General features: G+C 32.3%; 1 protein-coding gene across 1 annotated transcript; it reads right to left on the bottom strand.

Annotated features, from left to right (window-relative positions):
* Positions 1-3,785: 3,785 nt before the first annotated feature.
* LOC123695458 (dynein beta chain, ciliary) lies at positions 3,786-27,548 on the bottom strand. Its single transcript, XM_045641651.1, has 66 exons — positions 27,113-27,548; positions 26,742-26,899; positions 26,401-26,623; positions 26,161-26,313; positions 25,858-26,069; positions 25,255-25,770; positions 25,066-25,176; positions 24,834-24,988; positions 24,622-24,677; positions 24,488-24,561; positions 24,154-24,415; positions 23,933-24,081; positions 23,635-23,846; positions 23,272-23,557; positions 22,917-23,195; positions 22,570-22,705; positions 22,309-22,490; positions 22,063-22,221; positions 21,811-21,984; positions 21,587-21,732; positions 21,376-21,502; positions 21,019-21,048; positions 20,568-20,813; positions 20,252-20,476; positions 19,951-20,177; positions 19,735-19,876; positions 19,234-19,646; positions 18,886-19,156; positions 18,653-18,783; positions 17,513-17,846; positions 16,719-17,431; positions 16,347-16,648; positions 16,122-16,276; positions 15,892-16,028; positions 15,351-15,817; positions 15,100-15,215; positions 14,849-15,010; positions 14,443-14,642; positions 14,037-14,193; positions 13,429-13,617; positions 13,074-13,313; positions 12,665-12,855; positions 12,422-12,591; positions 12,057-12,319; positions 11,794-11,914; positions 11,521-11,696; positions 11,262-11,431; positions 10,764-10,902; positions 10,521-10,685; positions 10,239-10,432; positions 9,776-10,145; positions 9,475-9,615; positions 9,221-9,391; positions 8,905-9,141; positions 8,746-8,825; positions 8,382-8,658; positions 7,960-8,151; positions 7,650-7,821; positions 7,290-7,465; positions 6,751-6,993; positions 6,146-6,328; positions 5,925-5,984; positions 5,722-5,835; positions 5,263-5,411; positions 4,782-4,929; positions 3,786-4,527 (listed from the first exon to the last, which is right to left on the bottom strand). The coding sequence occupies exons 1-66, from the start codon at positions 27,423-27,425 to the stop codon at positions 4,366-4,368; spliced, it is 13,404 nt and encodes a 4,467-aa protein (XP_045497607.1). The 5' UTR covers positions 27,426-27,548; the 3' UTR covers positions 3,786-4,365.
* Between the last annotated feature and the right edge of the window lie 246 nt (positions 27,549-27,794).

Genomic DNA, 27,794 nt, shown 5'->3' with positions numbered 1-27,794 from the left:
ACGAAACCAAAGGACAAATTGCTGACATAGAAATATAAACCGTAGCTCATATCCAATAGAGATTAAAATTGTATGGATTTGTACGAGCATTCACTAAGATACTGTATTTGCGAGTAGGTAACGTTGAACCAAATATTTGTATCGTATTAGGGAAATCAACCTTCGATTCCAAATTAGTAGTAAATTTGATAAACTAGCGTCATCCTCAGGTTTCTAGCGTGATATTTATAAAACTGATATTTGAATGAAAGAATTTGTAAATTGAGAATATTGTAAATAATAAATCTACAGTTTTTTGGGTCAATCTTTTCTCAATTATATAGATAGGTACTAGCTTTCCGCCCGCAGCTTCGCCCGCGCAGTCCTAAAACCTATCTTCTTTCCCGGGGTAAAAAGTAGCCTATGTCCTTTCTCGGATATCAAAATATCTCTATACCAAATTTCATGCAAATTGGTTCAGTAGTTAAGACGTGATTGAGTGACAGACAGAGTTACTTTCGCATTTATAATATTAGTATGGAAGATATAGGTAGTTGTAAAAATATCGTCTCAAAACGATGTTCCCAAGAGTATAGAAGGTTTTTCATTCATAGTATTTCTATAATTAAAAAAATATCTACTTATTATTGCTTATCAATAACTATTTGTGCGTAAAATACCGATTTAGATTAATATAGGTGTGTTGGTTATTTAGTCTGTATCGTAAAGTTTTTATGCGTCCGTTTAAAGAATTCTTTGATTAGTTGATAATAAATGATATCGGTATTGCATGTAAACAAAAAATATTAAATTGCAATTTATATATTTTGTGTGTAAATATATTATAATGTTATTTGTATTTCTATAATAATATATGTATTAGGTAGGTTTAGTTATACAACGAAAGAAGTTTTTAATTTAATTTTAGCTGAGGTCATGTTTTGTTATGTTATAGAAAAAGTTTGGAATCAAATATATAAAAAACCAGGAAGTATTTAAGTTACAATAAATATCTGCGCTCATCTTGACCTTCAAATAATCACGATTTGCACAAAAACTATAAAATATGTGTCGATGTTTTAGAATCTAACCAGGCATTATCAAAATTATCAAAGTCTCGATCTAGCTTTATTGATAATAATCGTTAACCAGGGTCAATCAGTAAAAAATGGGCACTTTGGTACATATTATTATTAGGTTTCATATATCTTAGGTCATATCACACTGAAAGATGTTCGGCTAACCATTTTTTGACCAAGATGAAAAATAAATAATATTTATATAAATTTATATTTATAAAGCATTTGAATGCCATAAAAACCAAAAAATATAAATTCAAGAAAAGGTCGTGTTCCATCGTTACAATATTGTATTCACTGAAAAGTGCTTCATATTGGTTGAAATGGTTGTTAAATCATCTCAATAGATGGCGCGCGGTGTGTCCCTTAAGACACATAAAACTGAAAGGATAGAATAAATTCGATTGCTCAGGCGGGTCACGAGTGGCTGAGTTGGTTAGGCATCCGCCCCGGAATGGCGCGAAGGATGCGGGTTCAAGTCCCGCCTCGTGATCGAATTTTTTCTATCCTTTATAAATTTATATTTATAAAGCATTTGAATGCCATAAAAACCAAAAAATATAAATTAAATAATATTTAATAAATACAATTAATCTACTCATATTCTTTGGTAGCTAATTATAGGTAGTACCTAGTGCTTGAAAAGGGTGCACCTATAACTGAAATATAATATTGATTTTTTTTTATTCAATAAGGTATACTGGTATAGAATTAATGTTATGGTCTAAAAGTGATTAAATTTAAATAGAATAAAACATTAATACATAATATGTATACGAATCAAGAGGTATTTATATGGTTACTAGCTTACCGCCCGCGGCTTCGCCCGCTTTGTCTAAAACCTAATAAATTATATACTAAAACCTTCCTCTTGAATCACTCTATCTATTAAAAAAAACCGCATCAAAATCCGTTGCGTAGTTTTAAAGATTTAAGCATACAAAAGGACATAGGGACAGAGAAAGCGACTTTGTTTTATACTATATAGTGATAGTGATAGTGATAGCACAGACTAATAATAATATACTACGTATACAAGTGATAGTGATTCCGATCATTACAAATATGGTAAAACTTTCTGAATATGATAACGATTTTTTTTTAGTTTTTCTTTCTTATATACTACGTATTGACTCTGAGTATGATGTTTGCTGTATTAATTATAATGATTACGTACAGAGCTTGTTTATTCATTATCAGAAAGATTTGTGTCAAGCCATCACTGCGCAACCCACATACATGATGTATCGTATATAGTTGGTAGGTACGTACCAAGTATGTACTCAGTCTCAAGGGTATAAGCTCTTTTTGAATAATATTTTCAATTTCAAGTCAGGATTTTTATATGTTTTGTAGTTATTGTGAGGTACTCGTTTAAATTGGTATTCATTTTAAATATAAGTTATAACCAATGGCCTTAATTTTAATTATTTTTTTGTGTTAAATAAAAACTAATATATCTAATATTTATTGGAATTTTCCTTAAAACAATAAATTTAATATTCCTAAATGAGTCCAGATATTATCAAAGCTTTCTTTTGTTCTTGTTAAAAAGTGTAAAATATGTATATGCAAACGTAACATTCTTTTGTCTAAGTGCAAACTGGAGCTGTTCTTTTTTCAGACGACTTAATGTACCACCCACTACTTCTAACAAGGCTAGTATCTTAGTATCTAACTACTGTATACTAACGCCCACTCACAGAGACGGGAATAAAATTAATTAGGTTTACAAGGACCCTTTGTCATGTGTTTTTTGTCCCTAAGAATAGAAAGTGTACTAATGGTTAACTAACTTCACACGTAATTAGGAAAGTTAGTTTACGTTTGTTTGATAGAGGTAAAAATAAATAATGTTATAATGAAAAAAAAAATTCTTAGAATTAAATGAATGTAAATAATGATATAGATGTATGTTTGTTACACAATTAAAAACCAAACCAACCACTAAAATAACTGAGCGTAATTTCATTTTTAAAAAACTTAGCACCCTGTACCAGAATAATTTATAAAAATACTAGTTTTTGCCCGAGACCACATGTCATTTCGGGCGGGACCAGGGATGTGCTGTCTATACAATACTTTTCCAATTTATTATTTTTCCTCAAAGATAAATCAAAATAAGAATAGATTATTATTGACACAAAATATTATATGCCTATTCGGATATTTATGACGTAATCTAGCAAAATCAATGACTAATAAAAATTTGCAAATAACCTTTGATACGTGTTAACAATATAAATATAATGATAATAAAAATTTTACCCTCATAGGATTTCGTCGTTCCTGTATTATAGAGGTAATCAAAGTGAATGATTTATGTAACAAGGTCAATAATAATTTGTAATGGATAAATAATTAAAAGAACCTTTAATGAATAAAAGCCGAATGTACATGCTCTTACATAATTGTGTTCGTTTTTAATTTCAATAAGGACTTAGCTTCTTTTTTTAATTAAAAATTTAATATTTTTTATCATCTGTACATCCTCTGAGTACCTATTCTGTATTGATATTTTATTGAATTTTTATGTGTGTGCGTGTGTGTGTGTGTTCGTATTCTTATTAAAATACCTAGTTAGACATTAGAATAAGCTTCTAAGCTTATTCTAGGTTCTATTCGAATTTGAGCGTTTTTATTAAATATAATATGTAATATAACAAGTATTAAATATAACCACTAAAGCGCTGGATGTCTCAAGGGCATCTTTCAATAAAACACATGTTTAAAATTAACATTTATTACCAGTTAAACAATACATTTTTGTGATTAAATCACGTTTGAAAAAATGCTTTAAAAGCTGCATCTAAATACTAAAACATTGCTCCACGTAATAATCTACCTTTCAGTTAAAACAGAAATATAAATAAAAGCAACGATTTATTTTAACAATGATAAACTTATATAAATTCTAAAAGCAATATAACTGTAAAATATATTATAAGTATATATAAAAAACCAAAAATGAGAAATAACAAGTATCGTTTACTGGTGATCTATTGTGCTCCGCCGATTAATATATTATAACGATGTATGTAGGTACTATGTAAACTTATGTGCATTGTAGTAATAATTGTGAACTATAAAGGGCGTAAATATATTACATAGAAATCAGCAAAACACAATATTCTTTGTATGACAAATATCAACTCTGTGACTTTTACCTAACATAAAAATCAAGTAATTCAAATCTAGTCTGTGTGGGTATGTAATATGAGACCAACTTACAAATCTTTTTATCTCATTGAGTTCTATAAAATAAAATAAACTTATGTAAGTCAGGGTGCGACTAATAACCCTATATTTATATCTGCAGAAGCAATGCTACTCCAGCCAGGGTCCATTTTGCCGGCTTATCCTTGGTCTTCAAGTTGAAAGTCCATACATATGTGGGGCCGCGGGTTCGAGTCTTGTACACAGGACACTCGTACATGTTGCGGAGATCTTGCTTGTCTTGTGTTATAGCCTGATATATGATTAAAAACATAATATTAATAAGATAAAACCAAAACACTAGATAAGCTCTTTTGACAGGAGAAACTCGAAGCAAATGCATTTTATCTTATATTGGCAGTTCTTTCTTTATGTTGATTTTATTTTATAGTGTTTATAATATCACATTATGTAAATAATGAATAACTAGGTATGATTACTACAAACCATAGAAGTTAAGGTAATGAATTACATTATATTATATTAATAAAAGTAAATATACTTTACCCGGACGTTAATAACAGGCATGGGTGGAAATAATTCTTTCAGGCGGGAATCCATGATGATTCCAGCTTGCATGTCCCACCGAGCGCCTTCCATAAGCAAGCCGTGAACATAGGCGCCATCTCGCGGTGCGTTGCGAGAATCAGCAATACTAAAACGTAAAGGAAATAGTTTATGGTAATCATAACTCAGTAAAATTAAAATGGTGATAAATTAAATAATATAATTTTTTTGTTTCTTGATGTAGTAATACTTCAGTTTCCACGTAATTCTAATAAAATGTAATTTTAATTAAAGAAACAATTCAATTTAAAAAAATATAGAGACGTATAATTAAAAGAATACCCACCGAACTCTATTATAACAACAACTTCTAGTTTAAACAAGGAATAAAAATATTGTTCCTTAACACGTTTTTATAAAACATTTTCATCGTCACGTCAGTTCTATTGATCTATTTATCTAATTCCACATATAAACTCACGTGAAATCCTCCTTCATCTTCTTGGTAACGTCACACTGCAAGCACATCTTATCCAGAGGTAACTCGTAGCGTCTCGCCGTGCTCTGCATTATGGCTGTGAGCAAGCTTTGAGGGTTGAAGAACCCTCCCAGCCATACTGATGTTGGTAACTATATATATGAAAAAATCTATTAACGAAGAAATACAGATAAAAATACCAAAACACATAATGTTAATGTTATCACCACCGTTCGTAAAATGATATTTAATACCTAATAGTACAAAATTTATTTAAAGCAATTCCGGACAAACGCAGCTTTCTGTTTTCTGTGCTTAAGAAATAAGTTGAGCTTTTTAAAGAATACAAAATAAAAACGATCCTGAACTGGGATTGAGAACACATCGTAACGCTAATTGAAAATAAATATATTAAATTATTATTTTATAAACTTAAAAAATCGGCGTGTAAAAAATACATACAACAAAATCAGTAGCCCACGTTTCCAATTCACGCAGACGCAGCAGCAGATCCACAAACCAAGCTGACAAACCCAACAGCGAAGGATACGCTCTATTTGCCCATATTGCTGGCACCTGATAACATTTTATCATCGTTAAGTATCGTTATATTATACGAGAACAATAATAGAATCACATAGAAAATTTCAAGCTTTATTTCTTACTTGATCTAAAAATAGTGCATTTTCCAATTCTTCCATGTCTGATGTTATTGTCAGTTCACCCTGAAAAGTAAGAAGAATTTTAAGTTTAAAAATAAATAATGTGGTATTAAAAATGTATAAAGAAACGAATTAACTAGCTTTTATTTTTTTATACTTCTTAAATTTTTTTGTCAGTTTGCTTTTAAACAATAGACCTAAATAATAGTAAAGGATATGAATACCTTAAGACCCAAATCCAATTCTCTCAGCGACCTCTTCATCTCTCCCGTTAAATTGTTCATCCGTTCACATTCTTGGAAAGCGACAATCACATACGGCGTCCTCTCTTCAACCTTGCCCATTATTTCCACCATATTGAATTCTTCTGGCAATTTCTCCATTATTTCATCGAGCATTTGTTTTACCTAAAAACACGGAACTAATTGAAATATTCTAAATTTTAATTAACAAGAACTGGAGAGCTATCTTGAAATTTGTATCTACAAATGTTTATGTGACCATTATTATAAGAATGCAATAAATGCATAACTCATAATAATATGTTTAATTAAGTTGTTCGGAACATTGCAAATTAGATTGAATTGTTGGGTCTGTTAGTTCTGATTACTAATTCTAATAACATCTACTTTATATAATTAACAGTAACATAATTACTACCATACTAGTTACAACAATAAATCAATTATACAATAATAAGCAATTTTACAGCATTTAATTTTCAATTTGATGTAGCATTAATTAATCATACCGACACCCTAACTTTCACAATACATCTCAAGACAACATAATTAAAGAACAACTATCGCGGATACAAAATGTAAGAAACCTTATCCTCTCTAGTGACTGTAGTAGCGCCTGAAGCTTGAGCATCGCGTGGTTGCATTTCAAATATAGTCCTGAATAAGTTTTCCGATGTAGTAGTTAAGAAGCCAATTTCAGCGTTTGGGTGCAATCCGTACAAATACGGTGATTCTGCAGGCATTGCGTCTTCTATATATTGGTGGTAACCGGCATAGTCGGTGTTGGGAGGAGCTGGGAATCCAGGAGCCAACTGAAGTTCTCCATCGACCTTTCAAATAAATTATTCTTTAAAACGTGTATATTCATTACTAGTAAACATTCCAAATCGTGTACATAGAGCGCTTTATTTGTAAACATTTTTAATAATTGGTTAAACTGGACACTTCGTGGTTCCTTTCTTTCTTTATTTTAGAAAACAAAATTCTCAAACAAATCCAAAAACATACTTTATCACAAATATATCGTAATTGGCTGCAAATTAAATTTAAAAGTAACCGAAAATTTTATTATTGCGTAATAATAAATATAATAAGGTATCATAATGCTAAAAATATGATGTCTTACCAGATCAGGTTGCATCAATTCCTCCAAATAGGCATTACAAAGCCGTCGATCCCAGTCATCAGTGATGTGACCACCGTACATTATTTCCCCGAAGAGGTATCGTAGGTCCTCCCATGGCACTTTTGAATTTGCCTCCAAATAATTATATAATACAAAGACACTAATTGTTAGATCACCTGAAAGTTTTAAATATTTATTATGACTATAACAATGTTTTTCTACATTATATGTACAAATCTTACAAAAATGATTATAAAACTTTAAGTGTACAATTTAATAAATTTCACAATTGCGGCATAATTGATGATGTAACAACCTTAAAGAATTATGCCCTATATTTAATTTCATCTTAAAACTCACCAACATTGAAAGGATAAATTTTGTTCCATCCTTGAGGACCAAACTTTCGTCTCTCCGCCACCACAGCGTGGAAATAGCACAACGAAAAGAGTATAGCTTTGAACTCCGCTTCTTTTCCACACATTTCTAACGTTTCTTGATTGAAATTATCCAATGCTTTATGTATATTAGCCTGTAAGCATTTCAAAACAATAACTGAATAAAGAACGAATTATCCATCAGGAAAGAAAATTTGCAACATAAGTTGTGCTTTGCACCAAAAAAAAAACAAATAATAAAACAATACACCAGAAAAATATTAAGTGAGTACCTGCATGCCCGTCGGGGGTTCATTTGTTATTTTAATACTCGACTCCAATATTCCTTGTGGAATTATATGAGCCGTGGGAGTCGCAGCAGGTTCTGCTGACATAAATAGTCTGAAATCTTGGTGACATCCGTGAGCAAAACTTTCCATTTTCTTTTCAAGACTTGGCAACCATTTTTTCACTAAATGAATATTCTGAAATTAATATGCATTCTTCAAAAATTGAACGTAACATAATACTTGAAAATTCAATAATAACGGAAAAGCTACGATTCCGTTCGCACACATGTGCATGACTTATACTGGTAACATGTATATCGTAAAAAAAAAGAGAAAGATATACCTTTACTACAATTTCCTAAATCTCTCAAGACCATTTAAAACTTAACTAGTAATAAACTCTAATCGAATAAATTATAAAGTACCTGCAGTACAACCCAATGTCCTTTCTTATAGGACTCATCCATAGCTTGCTCTGCAACTATCTCCTGCCCCTGACCTAGTGATACGTTATGGAAATTCCCGTTATCGGAGGTAAAGCCCATTGCTTTTCCCAAAGCTTCCACGTCTTTTAAAGGATTGACTCCAGGCGACAGAATGAAAAATATCGGTGTACTTGGGCTCGTTTCTTCGAAGGATTTACTAAACTCCACTGTTCTATTCTCAACGTATTTTGAGCCCATCTTCTCTTCGATATAAGTCCTAAAACAAAAAATTCATTTAATTACTAAAATATATTATTATTAAATAACATAACATAAAAGAAACCATTAAACGTATAAAACTTACGCTACTGCATAGGTCATTCTGTCTGGTCTTAAAGCTCTCAACATACATAACCTTTGTAGAGCTGTTTTATTTTTCCATTCCTGTAACGAGATAAATATTTTAATTTATTTTTTTTGTATATGTATAGGTATTCTATGTCTTGTTTAAATCATTATTTACCTGTGGAAATTTCTCCCTTTCAGGGCATTCCATTTCTACAATCTTCTTCCATCTCTTCGGCGACGTCTCAATATCTCTATCCAGATTTCGGAACTCATCCTTGCTGGCCAATGAACAAATACCTCCCCAACTTTGGTTTGATAGAAAATCGACTGGACTAGTCACGTGAGGTTTGATCGGAAACCGTAAGAAGAAATCCAACTCCGCTGGTGATATTTCTTCACTCATAAGTAGCACCTGATTAAAAAATGCAATAAAATATAACAGTAATGGTAAATGATTAATTGAAACTACAATTTTTATACAAATAATTTACCTGAAAAGTCATTTGCGATGCAAAAATTAGTTTATCACATTCAAAAAGCCCCCTTGATGTATATTGAAAGACAGAATACGTAATGCAGTCAATTAAATTCTTTATTCTTTGACTTACTTCCTCGCTTGGTTCCGCTCTGGATATTGCCTTTTGAAATACCACACTAAAAGCCTATAAATGAAAAGCGAAATTAAGATTATGTGGTTTGGAATAATAGTCGCGATTTAATGAATAGAGTAGTAAATTCGTATTACCTTTAAAGAAAACTGGTAGATTGGATTTATAGTATTTAGGTCGTTCAAAATAAAATACAAGAGAGACGCTCTAGCTGCAGCAGGCCGATAGAATTCTCTTGCTTGATCAATCTGGTGCGATGTCACTTTAGCTTCCGATACCTAAGGATGTGTTGAATATATTTTAATAATGAGCAATTATTAGTACCTTCGTGAAACTGATAAAATACTAATCAGTTTAAATTAATTTTAATTTTTCATCGTCATTATTAATGTTTTTCTGCATTCCAAACTCTTATACTTTTTCCAAACGTTTAAATACCTTTTTCTCAATATCCGCCGCAGTTTTCTTGGTTGTTTCTAAATTTTCTATCAAAGCCGTATCTCCAAGAATATTCTCACCCGCGGAAGAAAGTCTCGATAACAGATCATCTTCTAGTTCCTTTAGTTGTATTTTAAATTCATTTTGTTGTTTAGTTAGCTCCGCTTTTAATTCTTCCAGATCTGGTCTTTCAGCCTTTACTACTTCAGCTAAAAGTTGATCCTCTAAACCGTCTCTAGTTACAGTAAAATTTACTAAAGTTGTTTGAGCTTGCATTTCTGGTTTGTAATGAGGATTAGCAAGTTTTGTATGCAATATAAGCCTGAAGTTCGAACTATATTCTACTTCCTTATCACCTATCTTAATTGCCCTAGAAAATAAAACAATTATTATGATATTAATTTTGCAACTAAATTATTATTATAATTGGAAGACTTAATTATTGATTTAGCTTGCGTTCTACCTTCCTTTTTTAATCAAATTTCTTCCCAGCAATGGATCCAATACAGGATCTACAGTTTCTCCTATATTCTCCAACAACACAGTTTCGCCTTTAATAATTGCTTTTTCTATTGTATCTAAATAACCCTTCTGCCCAAGACGTATTACGCGTAAGATATCACCGTATTTTTGTTTTATCCATTTTACCCCTTGCAACTGTAAGTTGAAATTAAATTTCATTCATTCATGGAAAAATTACGTACTTTTAGGTATTAAAATTATCTTTTTTTTCACATTATTATACCTGTGGATCAATCATTAAAGGCCACCGGTCAGAGTTAGATAGTATAGTTGCATTTTCAGTGCTCATTCTATCTGAAGGCAGACCTTCATTCTGCCACATAGCTATAGTGGTATCATCTGTCAACATGGTAAGTGGATCCAGACCTTCTGTTATCGGTATTGGAGGCTAAGGAAAACAAATAAATTTAAAATATACAATTACACACTTTAATCCTACGGTATATGAAAAATTTCATGAATTTACCTCCAATGTTTTCAAAAAAGGTTGCCAATTTTTATGTAGCAAATCCAATCTGTAGAGCTTTGTAAAGCAACCCACGTACGAGATAAACGCACAGACCAAAAGCACATCTCCTGGTAGGGTTGTACTCTGTTGCATGAAACTAAAAATACATTACATTTACATTTTTTTGGTTTTTATGGCATTCAAATGCGTATTAAATATAAATTTATAAAGAATAGAAAAAATTCGATTATGTTGGTTGAGATGGTTGTTAAATCATCTCAATAGATGGCGCGCGGTGTGTCCCTTAAGACACATAAAACTGAAAGAATAAAATAAATTCGATTACTCAGGCGGGTCACGAGTGGCTGAGTTGGTTAGGCATCCGCTCCGGAATGGCGCGAAGGATGCGGGTTCGAGTCCCGCCTCGTGATCGAATTTTTTCTATTCTTTATAAATTTACATTACATATAATAAAAAAATACAAACAAAATAACTTAAGTAAACGATAATTCTTACTTAGAAACAGATTCAGCCCATCTAACGTTTTCACTAGCCAGTCCATTTACAAGTCTATTAGCTAGCTGTATAGTTCTATTTGTAGCGTCAGCTTCTTGTTGGCATTTTAGCTTCTCAGCTGTTGCTTTCTCGAAGTCTGCTGTTAAAGTTGCTAGTTGTTCTTCTAGGGACTAGAATTTTCGTTAAATTAAAATATTCTTAAATACATTATGTATTGTATAACTATCATTTATAAAGAGTTTCAATTTTAGGTACTTACAGCTACTTTAGACTTAATAGATTTAAGTTTTTCTGTTGCAGCTGCTAATTCTGCGTTAGCTGCAGCCAAAGCCTTTCTTTTAGGCTCAACGTCACAAAATACTTCGAAGAATTTAATGATGTTAATGACCCACGCGCACAATCCCGCCGCGGCAGCAGATTTTGATCTTACAAACTCTGTATAAAGTAAATAATAAATATTTATTAAGTCATATCTTTAAGGCAATGCATTTAGTTTCAGGGTGAAAATTGAATATAAAAATCTGCTTCTTACCGGGTTCAAATTCAGAATCTTTTAAATATGGTTGGATAGCTTTTATTACATCTGGATGAATGTTTTCTTTGTCATAATGTATTAGAGCTTCCAAAAATACGTCCACTTTTGCCATCATCATCTGAAATTTATAAAACAGAGCTCAATTTTTTAACCGACATAAAAAAGGTTCTACAAGAAAATGAGGGTACCAATTTGGTTGGTGTATTTTTTTCATGTAAGATGATTATGTGTAGTTAGATTATAAGATCAACATTATTAACCTTGGCAGATTTCCAACTCCTATCCTTAGGTATTTTTCCACCAGGCGCTAAAAGCACCATAACCGCTGCAGTAACATTTGTTACAGCTCCTGGAGGTGAACCAAATGATTTTAATTCAGTAAGATTAGCTTTGTTTAATGTGTTTAGAGCTTCTTGAGCCGCCACAAGAGCTGGTTCTGCTTTAATAAGATCTTCTTCGCAGTCTTTTTGCTTTTTTGATACCTCTTCGGCTATCACTGCGACTTTTTCTTCTTCCTCGTCAGCTAAAATCATCAAATTTAAAGTTTACAATAGTGTTCTTCTTTTATTTTCATAAAAATTACCTATCAATTGGGTATGACTTATAATTCAAATTGATTTCTTACCCAATGCTTTTTCACTTTGAACTTTAGCAGTCTCAACACCAACCATTTCAATAAGTTTATCAGCAGCTTCATTCTTTTGTTGCAGTTCGATTTCTTGTATTGCCAATTTTGCTTTTAAAGCATCCACTTGTGATGCCGTTCCACGTAGTTTTTCTAAACCATTTTCCAATCTAACAACACAAATTAATATCAAATTACATGTTAATTGATAAGTTTTACTGAATTGCACTATGAGAAGATTACCTTGAAATTTTAGCACGAAGCTCATCCGTCTTTTGATTGACCAATTTCGAATACAAACTAATTTGTTCTAAATAACTTTTAGGCGTGGTGTAATTATATCGTCTCTCATTAGATAAATATGCTTTAGATATCGTGTTAACCGAAGTGTGAACATATGCCATGAATCTTGATACCGAGTCACGGAGTGTTATCTATAATTATAATGAATAAATAACAACATATTATGCTTATCTATATCTAGAAATTGTATGCAAACGTAGATATAACTTACAAAGGCTCTGCTATAATGAAATATTGCATTTAATATACCTAAAATATGTGGCAGCTATATTTTTACCGGTAACAGCTAACTCAATGAGAAAATAATCCCAATATTTAATCTATTTACAATCCTAGTAATAATACTTACGGGGAGGACAATTAGCTCTTCCAAAAAGCGCATAGAAACAGAAACCAAGGCTTCTTGTGGCCACTCATGGAACCAATTGATTGACGTACAATTTATAAGAGCTGGAAACTTCCTGGATCTTACACGTAACGTAGAACCAACGGGTGAAAAGCAGAGGACAACTTTTAATTGCTTCCTCACTCTGTCTATAAAAAACTTCCAACAAATTTCCCTTGTATCGGGCAGACCTGCTCCTTTGACCTACAAAAAATGATATGCATGTATGTTTGATGCCTACGACTCGAAAAATATAGTTGAAGACACAGTTTTCGAAACAAAATCATTTAAGACAGCTACAGCTTAATTGTTCACTTACCTCATTTCTCACACCAGCAATAATATTCTCGATTTCATCATCAGGGAACAGGTCACCAACTTCACCAGACGCGAGCAAATCATTAATCAGCACCAGAAACTGTTCATTAGCCACTTGAGCATCGGTCATGAGGAACATTATACCAACATTTTTCAAGCCAGTCTTTATGTACAAGCCTGACAGTTCTTTCTGAAATATTATAACGATATTTAATTTCTTTTGATGGGCGTTTTATTAAATGGCTTGAAGATGATTCGAAACGTTAAATATTAAGTTACTACCACTATTTACGTTTTCACTACAAAATATAGGTACAACATTAATAAATGACATTCCATTAAAGATACTTACTGAAATACGTGGTATCAAAAAACTATAAATACAAGTATATTTTTATATGAAGATCAAAAAAACTTAAAACAATAACCGCTCGTATTTCGTCATAGTTGCACATTGGTGAATTGCATGTTAATAATGTTTACCTTATAATTATACCACTCTTTGTGCAATAAAATAATTTTCTTCCATTTCATTCATATCTCTCGCAATTATGAGATCCAAACGATCATATTTAGCGGTTATAATTAACGTGTGGTATTTCTAATTACCTTGAGATCTGATACGCCGTACCCCTTCTTCAATTGTATCTGGAAAACCTCTAAACTAGCTATAAATGCTGCAAGTCTTGATAAAGATTGTTTCCCGGATCCGCCCACGCCTACCAGTAATGCACTGCCTCGGGGACTTTCCAATATACGACTGATTCTAGAACAATTAAACAAGATATCTTTATTCAAATATGATTCGATTCTTTTAAATAAATATGACATCTGTATCAATCCTTAATCTGAATGAGATTCCACTCCTGCAATAAGCTTACCAAAGAATAGGAAGGAACCTCAAATCAAATTTCTTTATTGTATACAAAATAAAGATAATACTAACAAAACTGTCTGACTTCAGAAGAGCACAACAGGCGGTGTTATCGATAATAAATTTACCCCTATTACTAACCTGCAAATGTGCATCATGGCGTCTTCAAAGAGCACTAAATTCATGGCAGCAATAAGGTCATTGTAACTGGATAATGCCTCTGTCAGTAGCTTGTTGAGTTGAGTCCACGTCGCTATGGGCATGTACTTAGGTTCACCGATACCACCAGCAAAGTGACAGTAAATGTTGGGACGTTCAAAGACAACACCTTCATCTATATCCTGAATAATCAATTAAATGTAATTTTTGCAGTAGCAGTTTGATTATAATTATGGTAACTTGATTCAATGGCATATACGATTTTATTTTTTTCTCTCACTTTTTCAAAACGAAAGAAGACTGTTAAAAGCTTATAGGGTTCACGAGTTTTATTAAATACCTAATAAACAGCAACTATCGGCATGGAATATTTATCCTTATTACTCACTTCAAAATTCTTCTTACACAAATCCACTTGCATTTTGAGAAAAGCGTCAATATCTTTGTCTTCAGTGAGTTTATCACCATACACCCTATGTGTTTCGTGCAGCCAAAGTCTGATTATATCTGAAGGATTTACCAAACATTCATTTGTACTGAAAAGGAATCCCTGAAACAATTCGAAGTAAAAGTTTCAAATTTGAATTTGTAGCGTGAAGACCTTAAAAAAAATTATTGACATATTGTATATTTATTTACCTGGAAAACATTGGATAAATCCCGCAAATTAAAAATATAGTGAAATTTGATAGCCGTAGGTAGAAAGACTTGGGATACTTTATTATGTAGAGCAATAGTTGCACTCACTACGTTAGCTGAAAAATAATGCAACTTCAGTAACGCAGTCTACATTTTAAAATAAGTAATTTTATCAGGTAGATATCTATTATGTAGTTTTGACATAAATCAAAGGATAATAATTACAAATTAAATTAAATTCTAATACTCACATGAAAGTTTTGCAATTTGTGCACCGATCCTCAATTCAGGATTAACGAGATGTTGGCTCAGTATATTGTGATAAATGTTATTGAGAGCCTCCGTGTTCGGAAAACTTATAGCAAATACGCAGAAATGCCTTTGCAGTCTTGGATTTATTGTAAAGCTTCCTGAAGTGGGATTCATACAAGACACGTATTGGGTATTATGAATATCTTTAAGAGTCAATTTTGTCCTATCATACCAGTGATTATAATCCATATGTTGTCGTATTATTGTATGCGGTTGTACAGTTCCATATGCATCTACTTCTGGCATATTCATGTCATCTATAAAGTAAATAAGCGTCTTGCTACCGGGAGGTCCGTAATTCCGACCCGCTTTCTTTTCTAATGGTTTTTCCAGAATTTTCTGCAGCATCTCGGATGTGGTGTAGAAATTGAAGGGAATTGACTGGATGGCATAATTATCTGGCAAACTATTGGAAAGAAGTAATAATTTAAAAGATACAGTAACAAATAAATTAAAAATTATTTAGTAGTGTTAACTGACCTTTGCAGCTTCTCATTGACTAGAACGGTTTTACCGCACCCAGCGCCGCCAACCAACATTACTGGGTGTCTATTCTTCATTAACAAATCTAAGAAGAATCTAATTCTTATTGTTTCCGCCGTCGGAACTAATACAGCCTATAAAAATATACAAACATTGAATATCTCACAACGAAGTCATAACATATCTCATTTATTCTGAAATCAAAATTTTGTTCACTACAAAAATACCTGAAGTGGTATATCGGAATCCAATTCAAACTTAGGTATTTTCTCTGTCCACGGCGTAAACTGTTTGGTTTCGGGATCAATGTAATAATCAAACACGGTGCCGCCAGGTGGAAATTTAACAGTTTTGAATTCATTTAACCACCACTTCGAAAATTCTGTAAAAATATGTAATGAATTCAGATGTTACTTTTTAAATTTATTAAAAACGTCCATTGTATTGCTTACCAACTCTATAATCAATGTTCGTGTCTTGAAACATGGCAGATCCAAATGCCCATACACAAGCAAAAACAAAGAAAACATCGTGCCAATCTTTTGAACAATCTGGAGGAGTATTCTCAGGTACTAACAAACAATTAAGTAAATGACACAGCATTTGAATGTGAGCCATATCAGCAATAGGAGTAATCTTCTTAAACCTGTTCCTCACAGTTTCTAAACACGGTGGAATATATTTATCGAAGAGGATAACTAGATTAGATTTTTCCGCCGGAATTTTTCTTGTTTCTATCCAGCTAGTAACGTACCTGTTAATTTTTTTTCATTAATATTAATTTTATACACCAAAAATAAAACAGGGAAAGTTAATAAACTTACGGATTCCATCCCAAATCTTGAGGATTAATGTATAAAATACCAGCTCGTGATACTGTGGCTGGTGTTGCAGTACGAAGATTAGATATTTCAAACATAAGCCGCATACTCGGTGTGAGTGCAATTCTCTCGTTACTGGCTAAAGTAAGAATTTTATTATCATCCATAACGGTATTTAACGATTCAATCCACATAGGATCAATATCACCATCTAAGAGAATCCACTTTGGATTTTCTCCAACAATATTGGCTTGGTCTCTCATTATGACGGAAAATAAACCATCTTTCCATTCCCTTGTTGCGGGGTTAATGATACCGAATAATTCATCATTTGTTACCGCCTTTGGGTTTAAATCATTGTATATCGGTTTCTTTTTCAGATTTTGATAAGTTTTAAACAACGTCTTCCACACTTGCGTTTTCCCAGTACCAGCATTACCAACAATGAAAACAGAATGACGCACTTCAAGTAACTCTTCTAATTGGACTACTTTCAATATAAAATTATCTTCTGGTTGAAGAAACAGATCCATTGCTGCTTGTTTGACTGTCCTTTCAAATTCTAAGTCCCGTTTTCTTGGCACTTCAAGAGCAGGGAATAGATCGCCTATCAAACCCATGAAAACAGGCATGTCATCTGTTACAATTTTTGGAATATTGAAATCTCGTAGTGTTCTCATTAAAACCTCTTCTTCTGGTCTACCAGGATCGCCTCTCTAAAAATACAAAATACAATTGATAAAAAATATGTATCCAATATCATTAACAAGATCATTTATCTACAAAATATTATTTACCTTCAAGGAGCCAGCAACGACTAATACAGATTTTATTGCTCTCAAACCCCAGTCATAGTGATCTTGTTTTGAAAGCAGTTCTTTGCAAAGTGTATACAGAGTAATGAATTTTCGAGCCAAAATCTTCGCATCTTGGAAACCTTCGGCTACTAACATAATTTCGCAAATTAGTTCAAAATCAGGAACAACCATTGCGCAGGGTCTAAATAGAGCTTTTAAATTTTCTGGCAGCTCAGTTCTACCCGCGTATCCTGGATTCATTGTAATAAATATTCCAACCGATGGAACTAAAACAATGATCTCGCCCATGAAATTAAACTTTTCTTTTTTGTCCCTAAAAGAAACAAACAATATCACAAATTATTTCAAGACAATAGGCATGACGAAAGATTTTGAAATCCTCTTCCATAATGTGTGTATACGTTTACTATACAAGAAAAACCCTATATTTCGGTAATATACTTAAATTTAACGAAGATAAAAGCCATTTTTCAAAAAATATTTATTAACTGTGCCAAAACAGCTCGCAGGTGTCATGGCGTAGGCGTGACGTCACTCTTTGGTAAATACGTAATTATTTGTACGCATTGCGAAGAAAATTAAAGAAATATTTATTTAATATGTGTTATAGAAACGAATTTCAAAGTTTATAAGTAGTGTGCAGTATTGCAGTGTGAATCCACATTAAAATAATGCTCAAAAATGTGTTAGTAATTATTTCAAGCGAGAAAATAATAAGAAATTATTGTATAAAGTTGGCGCGGAGAACCCTCAACCACGTATTCGTGAATTCGCAATTATATTTCTGTTCTGAGTCGATAAAGCATACGTGAAACAATAGAAAATAAATAAAAATGCGTATTCTCAACATATTCATAACAACAAAATACATCTGACGTGAGTTGTTTACTTAATCGTGACGTCACGCGTGTTTTAGTCAAAATGGCGAACTGCAGAATTTCAATGTTTTATTTTATTGATAATCTCATTAATCTTAATGTTTTTAAGATTTTTAAGTCACTATATTTAATTTATTTATTATACATTTTCCCTTAAAAACACTAATACGATCATTTATGGATACTGTCGTCATGCCTATTGCACAATATGAAGCAAAATAAAAATATACTTAAAAACTACCTGATAGCATCTTGAACGGATTTCACTTGAACAGCTACTACAGACAATACTTCAACAGAAATTCTATTAAACTCATCAAAGCATCCCCAAGCTCCTGTTTGAGCTAATCCTTTATAAATATTTCCACAAGACTGCAAAAAAGTCAGCTCTGATCAGATTGATGTATATTATGCTATTTTAAAGGCTTCATAAATCAAATTTTATATAAACAAAACATGCAGAAATTATCTGACCTGATAATCCATCTGTTCTGAACAATTGAAAACATACACCATTATACCGAGAGCTCTTCCTAAATCTTTTGTAGTTTCAGTTTTTCCCGTTCCAGCTGGACCCGCTGGACCACCTCCCATTATTAAATGTAAAGATTGAGTCAATGTTATATAACAACGATCGGTTAAGGGAGTAATCACCAATCTTGGTGTATTTCCTAAATATTCGTAACTGTATATGAACTGTGCATCACAAATATTGGCAAAACAATGTAGCTCTTTGTCACCCCATCTACAATAACAAGGATATTAATATAGAGCGAAAACAAACACATATGTTCACACATTTTCCAGTAAAATTTACTATACCTGTGTCTTAATTGCGATTGCCATTGAAATGCAGAGCCCGCTTCAACTTTTCCTTGTATTAATTTACTAACGACATCTCTTGAATGAACGTCTATAGTACAAATGGTCATAATTTTCTGTCGATCTTGTTTACTTAGTTCACCAATCAACAATGTAATTAATGTACTCAATTGGGATAACTGTTTCTTATAATAATCTTTTAGAGCATTATCATACCCTTCTTCCAACCTTGCAAAGGCTAAGTTTACTTCAGTGGTCCACCAAATTTGGGAACAACAAAGTGACACTTGAGCCATGTAATCAAATAACCATTGTTCCCGCGGCTTTTCTTCATAAGATACAATAGCTTCACTGAAATATTGTCTTATGGAGGACCTCATAATATCTTGTAATCGATTTAACCATATTTCCACCTGAGAAAACGGACACATTGTCCTTAGAAATACTTACACATTTCTATTTCAAACCAATTTTATTATTAAGTATACTCAATAAACTTACAGCTCCGCTACAGTCACATATGCCATGAAATGGTACGTATTCTCCATCTTTTGCTATCATTCCAGCCGCCATTTTCGCTTCAGGTTTATCATTTTCTCCAAATTTAAGCTTTGCAATAGAATCAAACAGTTTTGTTAAGTGTCTGAAAATTTTTATAAGTTTTTATAAACATTCAGTACTTCTATAGTAATTTATATATTATTTTTAAATAATCACCTTATTACTAATTCCGCTTGATTTCCATTAGACAAAATATCAAGTAAATCTGCTGATGATACGAAATAGAATCTTGGGAAAGCCAATCGCTTCGTTTCCAAATACTCTGCTAGTGCTTTTTCGCATATTATTAGATCTTTCTGCAAGCTATCTAGAATAGCTACCAATCCATCTTTATTCGTACCTTTTACAACATTTGGAGTTTTTGACATATCCTTTGATAAAACCTGTAAAATACATTGAAGTAATTATACCAATCACTATCATTACCAAGACGAATAAAGAACAGTTTATATTGTACCTTAAATTCTGCATCGATTCTGTCAAATCTTTCAGAATCTTCAGGTAATTGTTTTCTTATATCTTCCGAACTCATGAAAATACTTTCCAAGTGGGTCCATGTCCTTTGCACTTCAAACCAAACTGTAATCACCTGATCAGCTATTGACAGTTTCTGCTGCCAACTAGAAACTTCTTCTAAGAAGTGAGCGATGAATTTTGATGTTATCAAATTTTGTAATTGCACCTGTATCAGAAATATGTTTATCACTCCTGTGTTCATGGAAACCTTACAATTAGAAACAACAGTTTTTATCTTTATATAAAAGACGTGTAACCTGATTTTCCTCAAGAGTTTCTATTAGCTCTTCGCTAGCTCTTAATAAAATACAGCCGGTTCTAGCATGTACTTCTTGTTCAAACTCCATCTGGCTCCATGTAGTATTTAAATCCTTAAGTATCTTCTCCATCGACATTTCCTTCACAGCTTTATCAACAATATTTTTAACCTCCTCTTCAAACTCGTGCAAATTCAAGGCCAACAAATCCGCCAACGTTGTATTAGTATCCATTACTATTCGTACCTAGATGATGTATCTTTTGTTTTAATTTGATATGATATTATCAATACCTATACAAGTTTTATGTACACTATTGTTATTTATTTTATATTAAGTGCTCACACAAAGCGTAAAACACGTGTTGAGAAAAATTGCAGAATTCTGCGTTATAATATTATGTTTACAATATTTACAAGAACATTAATTCATATTTATTATTTATACTTACTGTGAGTTCAGGTGGCAATGCAGCTAAGCTCTGTGAAGCATAAATATATATACATTCTCAAAACATTCCAAATCGCACACCAAAATGCTCTTGCTTTATATTATTTACAAGAATGAACCAATAGCATTCCATTAAAGCGTTGCCACGATGCAAAACAATCATGCCATATTAAGAATTATTGAAGAAACGTGCAAAATATACAATATTATACCCAATCCATCATTCCAAGGCTGAATATTTTGGAAAGAAAGTGCAATTACATCATACGTTTTATTTACATATTTATATTTTTATACATTTTTTATTTTTTTTGTTATTTACAACTCCAATTTTTGGGTTTCCTGTACATCATGTTACCTTCGTAGTCCTCATGAGTTGATCCCAATGTCTTTCCCTGATCGCAGGATTCTGAAGTTCTCCTACTGCTCTTAATGAAGTCAACATATTTTTAACTGTTGCTTCCAAATTAATATAAGTATCCCAACTGTAAAATAAGGTACGAATTTAGACGTTATGGTTACCATTCAAATTAATGACAAAAGCAATTATTGAGAAGATGTTTGCTTGCCTTCTCATCTCTTTGTCCAATAATCTTATTTCTTTTGCGAATTTCTTACACTCTATATCCATATTTTCAACATCTATTTTTCGCCACGGTGTTGTTTTCCAGTCCTCGATACTTGTTCTTACAATGTAGACGTAATCCCATAGTTGCTGTTCATTACATAAAAAATATACATTGCTGTACCCAAAAATAACACAGTTAAGAAATAAAATCAGTATCGAAAGTACCTTAAGCATCCGTAATTCCTTCCTGCATTGTTTCAACAATTTAAATTCTGGTACATTTACTTCAAACAACGATCCTGATTCTTGAATACTCTTCATCTCATCTTCTAAATATAACATCTCTTTATCAACCCTTGACATAACATAGTATGGATCGTCGCACTCATATTTGAAGAACTATGAATTTAACAAGTATGATAAACAGTTTTTTTCCAAATAAAAATACAATCAACCATTAAATAATCAAAGACTTACTTCATATTTCTTAAACACTTCACGATAATACGTAACGTGCATATCGAAAATTGTTATTTTCTTTCGGATACAAGAAACTTCTGCTGCTTGCAGTGGTGCTACTTGTTGCTTAACAGTAAGAGCCAGTTTCTTAGTTGCTTGCCATTGCTCTGGTAGTTCCTTCAAAGTGACCAGGATACTTATCAATTCTTATTTTTACAAAGAGCACCATTGTGATATGATTTTATTGATATATTTTTTACTTACTTGTAACAAAACATTGACTTCCTCTGGTATATCCATGTCATAGAATTTTAGTAATTCAATTGTTTCTGTTAGTGGTTGGAACATATCGTCTGTTGTTAATGCCCTGTCCTTAACATTCATTAGGTAACCCATAACTGTAACGAGAGCTTCGTAATCCCCTTCAGGTACTGGTTGAAGTAAGCCTAAATCATATTGAAAATAATTAAGAATTTCATATTACTTATACATATTTTTTTAAACATACACTTATAGCAACTATACCTTCATCGGCTTCTCGAATAAAATTGCCTAGATTACTTAAACTGGACGTAACATTTTCAACTAAATGCTCTTTATACATGTTGCCCCATTTTCGAACCGTATTCAGTAATGCTTGGCGGAATGGTCTTATATCAACCTTAAAAAAATATTTTTACACGTGAGAAACATTTTTCACTCGAGATTATTTTATTTATTTATTTAAAATCTTTATTGCATACACAAACATAAATACAAATTTCACACACACAGACAGGACATTTTATGCAAAGGGCGGCTTTATTGCTTCAAGCAATTTCTTCCAAGCAGAGATTATTAGGTACATCAAAAATGCTTATTATACTATTTACCTGAAACCAGGAATTGAACACTTTATACGATTCCATGTCTTCGATATCCATGTAGAGATTCTCATAATGATCAATTTGTTCTCTAAAAGCTTCCATCTTTGGTGGGCATGGTACTGGCGCTTGAACATCTTTATCTTCTGACCCAATTTTATCAATTTCATCTGGAGTTAATATTCGACCATACTCAAGGAATATCTCCATAATTGCATCTCTTTCTTCTAACCACAAATATGAATAATTTTCGAACGTTTTACAAAACTCATTAGCTTCCTCTATCACCTAAAAGTTAAAGAAGTTATTTCTAAGTAATTGCGAAAATACTGATTTAAATTACTGTTTAAATTACATTTATTACCCTTTCAATCCCATCAAAAATTTCTTCCTTCATCTCAAGAATATCAGAATTATTAATAATTTGTTCATGATACGATTCTTTTTTCTTGATATCGATTCTATCTATTAATGTAGACATCTTCAAAATATCATCAATTAGATTATTAATCAAGGCCGTGAAGCCTTTTTCGTTGTTAGCTTCCAAACTTGGGCAAAACACCATATCTGGTTCTAGTAGCTCCAACTGGGCTTCAAATAGTGGAGCCAGTTTATTTTTAGGATTCATGTGTTCAGTTATATATCCCATGCTAAAATAACACCAAACATATTAGAAAATAATTTAAAAATATATTTTTACCGATTTTGAGATTTTACGTTTATTTACCTGCATGCGATAGATTTAAACAATGATTCTTCAATTAAATTATCAATGAATGCAACATATGCTAGCCAAATTTCACTGTCCTGATTCTCTTGCATACTGAATAGCTGCATATTTTCATCTAAAAGGATTCGAATACGTTCAGCAGTGTTTTGAATATCACTGTATCTTTTGTTCGAACGTTCTTTTCGATCTTCCAAATTCATTAGAGTATCCTGTAAAAGTATTTTTAATTTAAAAATACAAATAATGCTGTTATTATTACAATATAGCATGTTAATCATATAAACGGGTGTCTTGCCTTTTTCCCTTCCTTTCTCTCAAATAAAGGCTGTGATGACCACGTTTTCATGATCTCTCTGATCTCTTTCAAATTATCCTGTATTCTAGACATTCGGTCGTACAAACTTCCCACTAATTTGTAAAGTTCTTGCAGATAGTTCCACAAATCTGAGAGAAGTATTTTAAGTTATTTAACAGGATTAAAATGTATTACAATTTTGTTTTATTTATTAAACCTACCGTTAGAATTCCAATTAAGTTCATGTTGTGCCATTTCAATCCTCTGATCAATGGCTTTTATCTCATCTTCAACTAAATCGAATTCCACTTTCTGACTATTTTTATGTATCTGGTTATACCAATCGATTGTTATACCTAAATTAATTCTGTATTGACGATAGGTTTCCTGCTTATTAAATAATTCCATACTTTCTTTGGGCAAATCTTTCTCAATATCAGGATTAGCTCTTAAGTGATGTACTTCTTTCATTAACTCCAACAACTACAATGTAACATCTTCTATAACGTTATTACACAAAAAATAAGAAATGTTTACAAAGAAATAAGATTTTACCGCTGGACTAAAATTCAATATAAGATCTGAACCCTGTCTTGTGATTATAGGATTGTTTGTCTTTTCTTCTATTACTGCAGGTATTGTTGCGGCCCAATCATTAAAATATTTTCTTTTAAACTCGTTGATTTTATTTATCAATTCATCATATCTTGCAAACAGTTTGACGGCCTCGCCGCACCCTTTTATCCTGTGTTGATTTAATTGAAATCTTACAATCAAGTCGTCTCAAAGATACCTCATTTTTATAGCAACGTGAATTAAGCTTCAACATAATTTTTGTATTTTATAGAAGATAAAAGCCGAATAATCAGCTTTCGCAATTTGCCCCACCCAGTTTACTTACGGGTGCGGCAAATTGCGAAAGCTAGCTATAGGCTTGGTTATCCTTGCAGCTAGCATCGTCATATACAAGAGCCCTCCAGCCACCGGCGGGAAATACGCATCTATCTCCATGTGGCCATATTTTTCAAGTCGATTACTTTGTTCATTAAACAAATCCTGTTATAAAAATACATGTGTTAATAGCATTATATCATAGCTGATTAATTTATATGCCCTTTTGCGCTTTCACTTACTTCACAGATGGCAATCTCTTTTTCAAGCATAACAATAATTTCAACGTACTTTGCAGTAAATTCGTTTTTTATGAGCGGTCTATCCAAGACCGAACCCACGATATCAATTAGCTGAAAATGTATGCATAATATTATAGTGTAATTACAATCATAGATTTTGTTCTTGGATCTATTTTAAATAGAACTAACCTTGAAAATCGCTTCTAAAGTAGAGCAATTATCAAAAGACTCTACTAAAACCGTTGATAATTTTAAATCCAAGTCTATTATATTATCTTGGAATTCCTTGAAGTCATCATTAAAAGTTTCATCGTCTGGGTCAAGCACATCATATGATTTAGAGGCAAAACTGTGAAAATATGATTCGAATTCAGCAGAAATATCTCTTATCTGTCCTCCTAAAACTCTGCCTTTCATTCCACCAATCTCAATTTTTTCCAACTTTTGAAATTCCAGCACAGTTTTAAAGAACCACTGAATCGTATTTAAACGTTCTAGAAATTTATTCATTCTTTCAAACACAACGTTAGGGTGGAATGTCCATGACAAAACAGCTCTATTCTCGAAGTACTTCGGCAAGTTTTCCTTAAAATAATCGAAAGTGCTCCGAAAGTGTTTAAGTATGTTGATAGTAATCTGGATTCTTTGTCTTGCTTCGTCAATATCACTATGAAATAATGTGCTTGGATCTAAACATTTTTTTGCCTAAAAACAACAACGAAAAAATTAATTTAGCGTAAGTATATAATAATATATGGATTCTTTCTGAAAATCATTGCTATTTAGGCTTACCTGGAAAATAAGTAAGTTACATATTTGTTTGATTAAAACCATTAGTTTGGAGGAACTGCAATAATATTTCGAATCTCGCCAAACCATGCAGATAACATGAAACAGAGGTCTAAATAACGACTGGCATTCAGTAAAATCAGTGTCTTCAAGAGCTTGAAAATGTTTTTCTAGTGTCCTTAAATACATATCTATTTCTCTTGCTTCTGCTAGCGCTATTAAAAAATCGAAATTATTTTTTAATTCCATGAAAATAGAACTTAACACAAACATTATTTTTAATTATTTAATTAGTTATTCTTGTACCTGATACAATATTTTTAAATAAGCGACTGAAGCACGGATAGTACGCCGAAGTCGTTTTCTCTAAGATAACAGCCATGCAACGCACTCTCTCCATTCGTAACTGATCATAGATATAGTTCAAATTGCTTAATCTTGACCTCCAGAAAGCAAGTTCTAGGAAAAAAATCACAGTAACATGTGAAGAAAATACTTTTTACTATTTAACGAATGATGGAATAAAAATATCTATCAATTTCTAACCGACATTCGGCTGCGGATTTTGTCCATTTTCGAATGCTTGTGCAGAATCTTCCATCATGACGTCATTGATTTGTTGAGCCCATTTTATGACCACTCCTTCTATAGCACTCTTTAAGTACAAGTCTACTTCTTGGCCCTTGAGTAATTCCTTCTCTGCTTCATGAACGAGTTCAACTCCAACAGGCATAGGAAGTACTGTTTGTCCACTTACTTTTCCTTTAACCTTATAAAAACGCATTAAAATAATTTTTAAATACCTATTCTTGTTCGTATTTGCTTTAATCATCAAGTCATAATAGGTACTAACGTAAAGTTATTCAATACAAGTAATATAAAAATACCTCATAAACAGTGCTTTTAAGATTGTGAATTTGCTTCAAGATATCCTGAGAGACGACCAGCGGCCACCCTTCGTGGTTCGAAGGGTTGGATAGCAAAGGAACAAATACTTCGTCAACAAGTGCTGCTAATTCATCTATTAAACGTGGTGCTAGGTCACCTGTAACATTCGTTGTAGTTATATTCAGAGAAAATGTGAAAATGAGACAAAATAAAAACCACTTTTCTTGTAGCTGCTAGTACTGATCACTGCTATTACTGATCTCAAAATATTCTAATTATTCATTTTGAACAGACCAAAATCTTCGAGTGTCATAACATTTCATACATACTTACTGTACCTATAGATTAAAGCATATATATGTATACTTACCAAAGATTACCATTTCATGGCATTGATCTTTTGGTATAGGTGTGGGCCGTTTTTTAACATAATAAACTGCTTTATTCTTTAAATAGCAAGGAAATGATATGACTGGTACCAATTGCGCTGCGTGCGTCAATACAATAACTAACAATAATGGCAGAGGTTTGTCGACGAAATCTTTTAAAGTTGACCTGTGCTCTTCGATGCTCAGGACACGCATCCATTTTTCTGGCTTCAATTTTAGGGATTTAACTGCGTATGAACCGATAAAATCGAAGCGAGGGTCTTGGTTGGATGAAGACGGGCCTGGCTGGTCCATGTTTAAATTTTAGAATATCGAGCCATGATACAAAGAACTTATAAGAATCTCAGGTATTGCTGCAACCAGCAAGCGACCTGCCGTCGTTGGGCTTATTGAAGCTTTGGAAGAGACAAAAGGCAGGCAAATGGCAAGTCACGCAAATCGAATAGCAAGCCATTATGGAACGATGTCTCCTTTGTAACGAGCCTTTGACTGCTTTACAAAAATAGAGCAATCGGTAGTGTGTGCAAAAACATATTTATTTTCAATTTATAGTGGTAAGTGATAATAAATTACATCAACAACGTGATGAATATAATATTTAGTCATAACCTATCTTGTATTCATTTGGTTTAATTTACAGAATACAATTTTTAAGATTTTTTT

This window comes from Colias croceus, chromosome 1, assembly GCF_905220415.1.
Source record: "Colias croceus chromosome 1, ilColCroc2.1".
Taxonomy (NCBI): Eukaryota; Metazoa; Arthropoda; class Insecta; order Lepidoptera; family Pieridae; genus Colias; species Colias croceus.
Note: the sequence above shows the minus strand (reverse complement) of the source record. Positions and strands in the feature narration are given on the sequence as shown.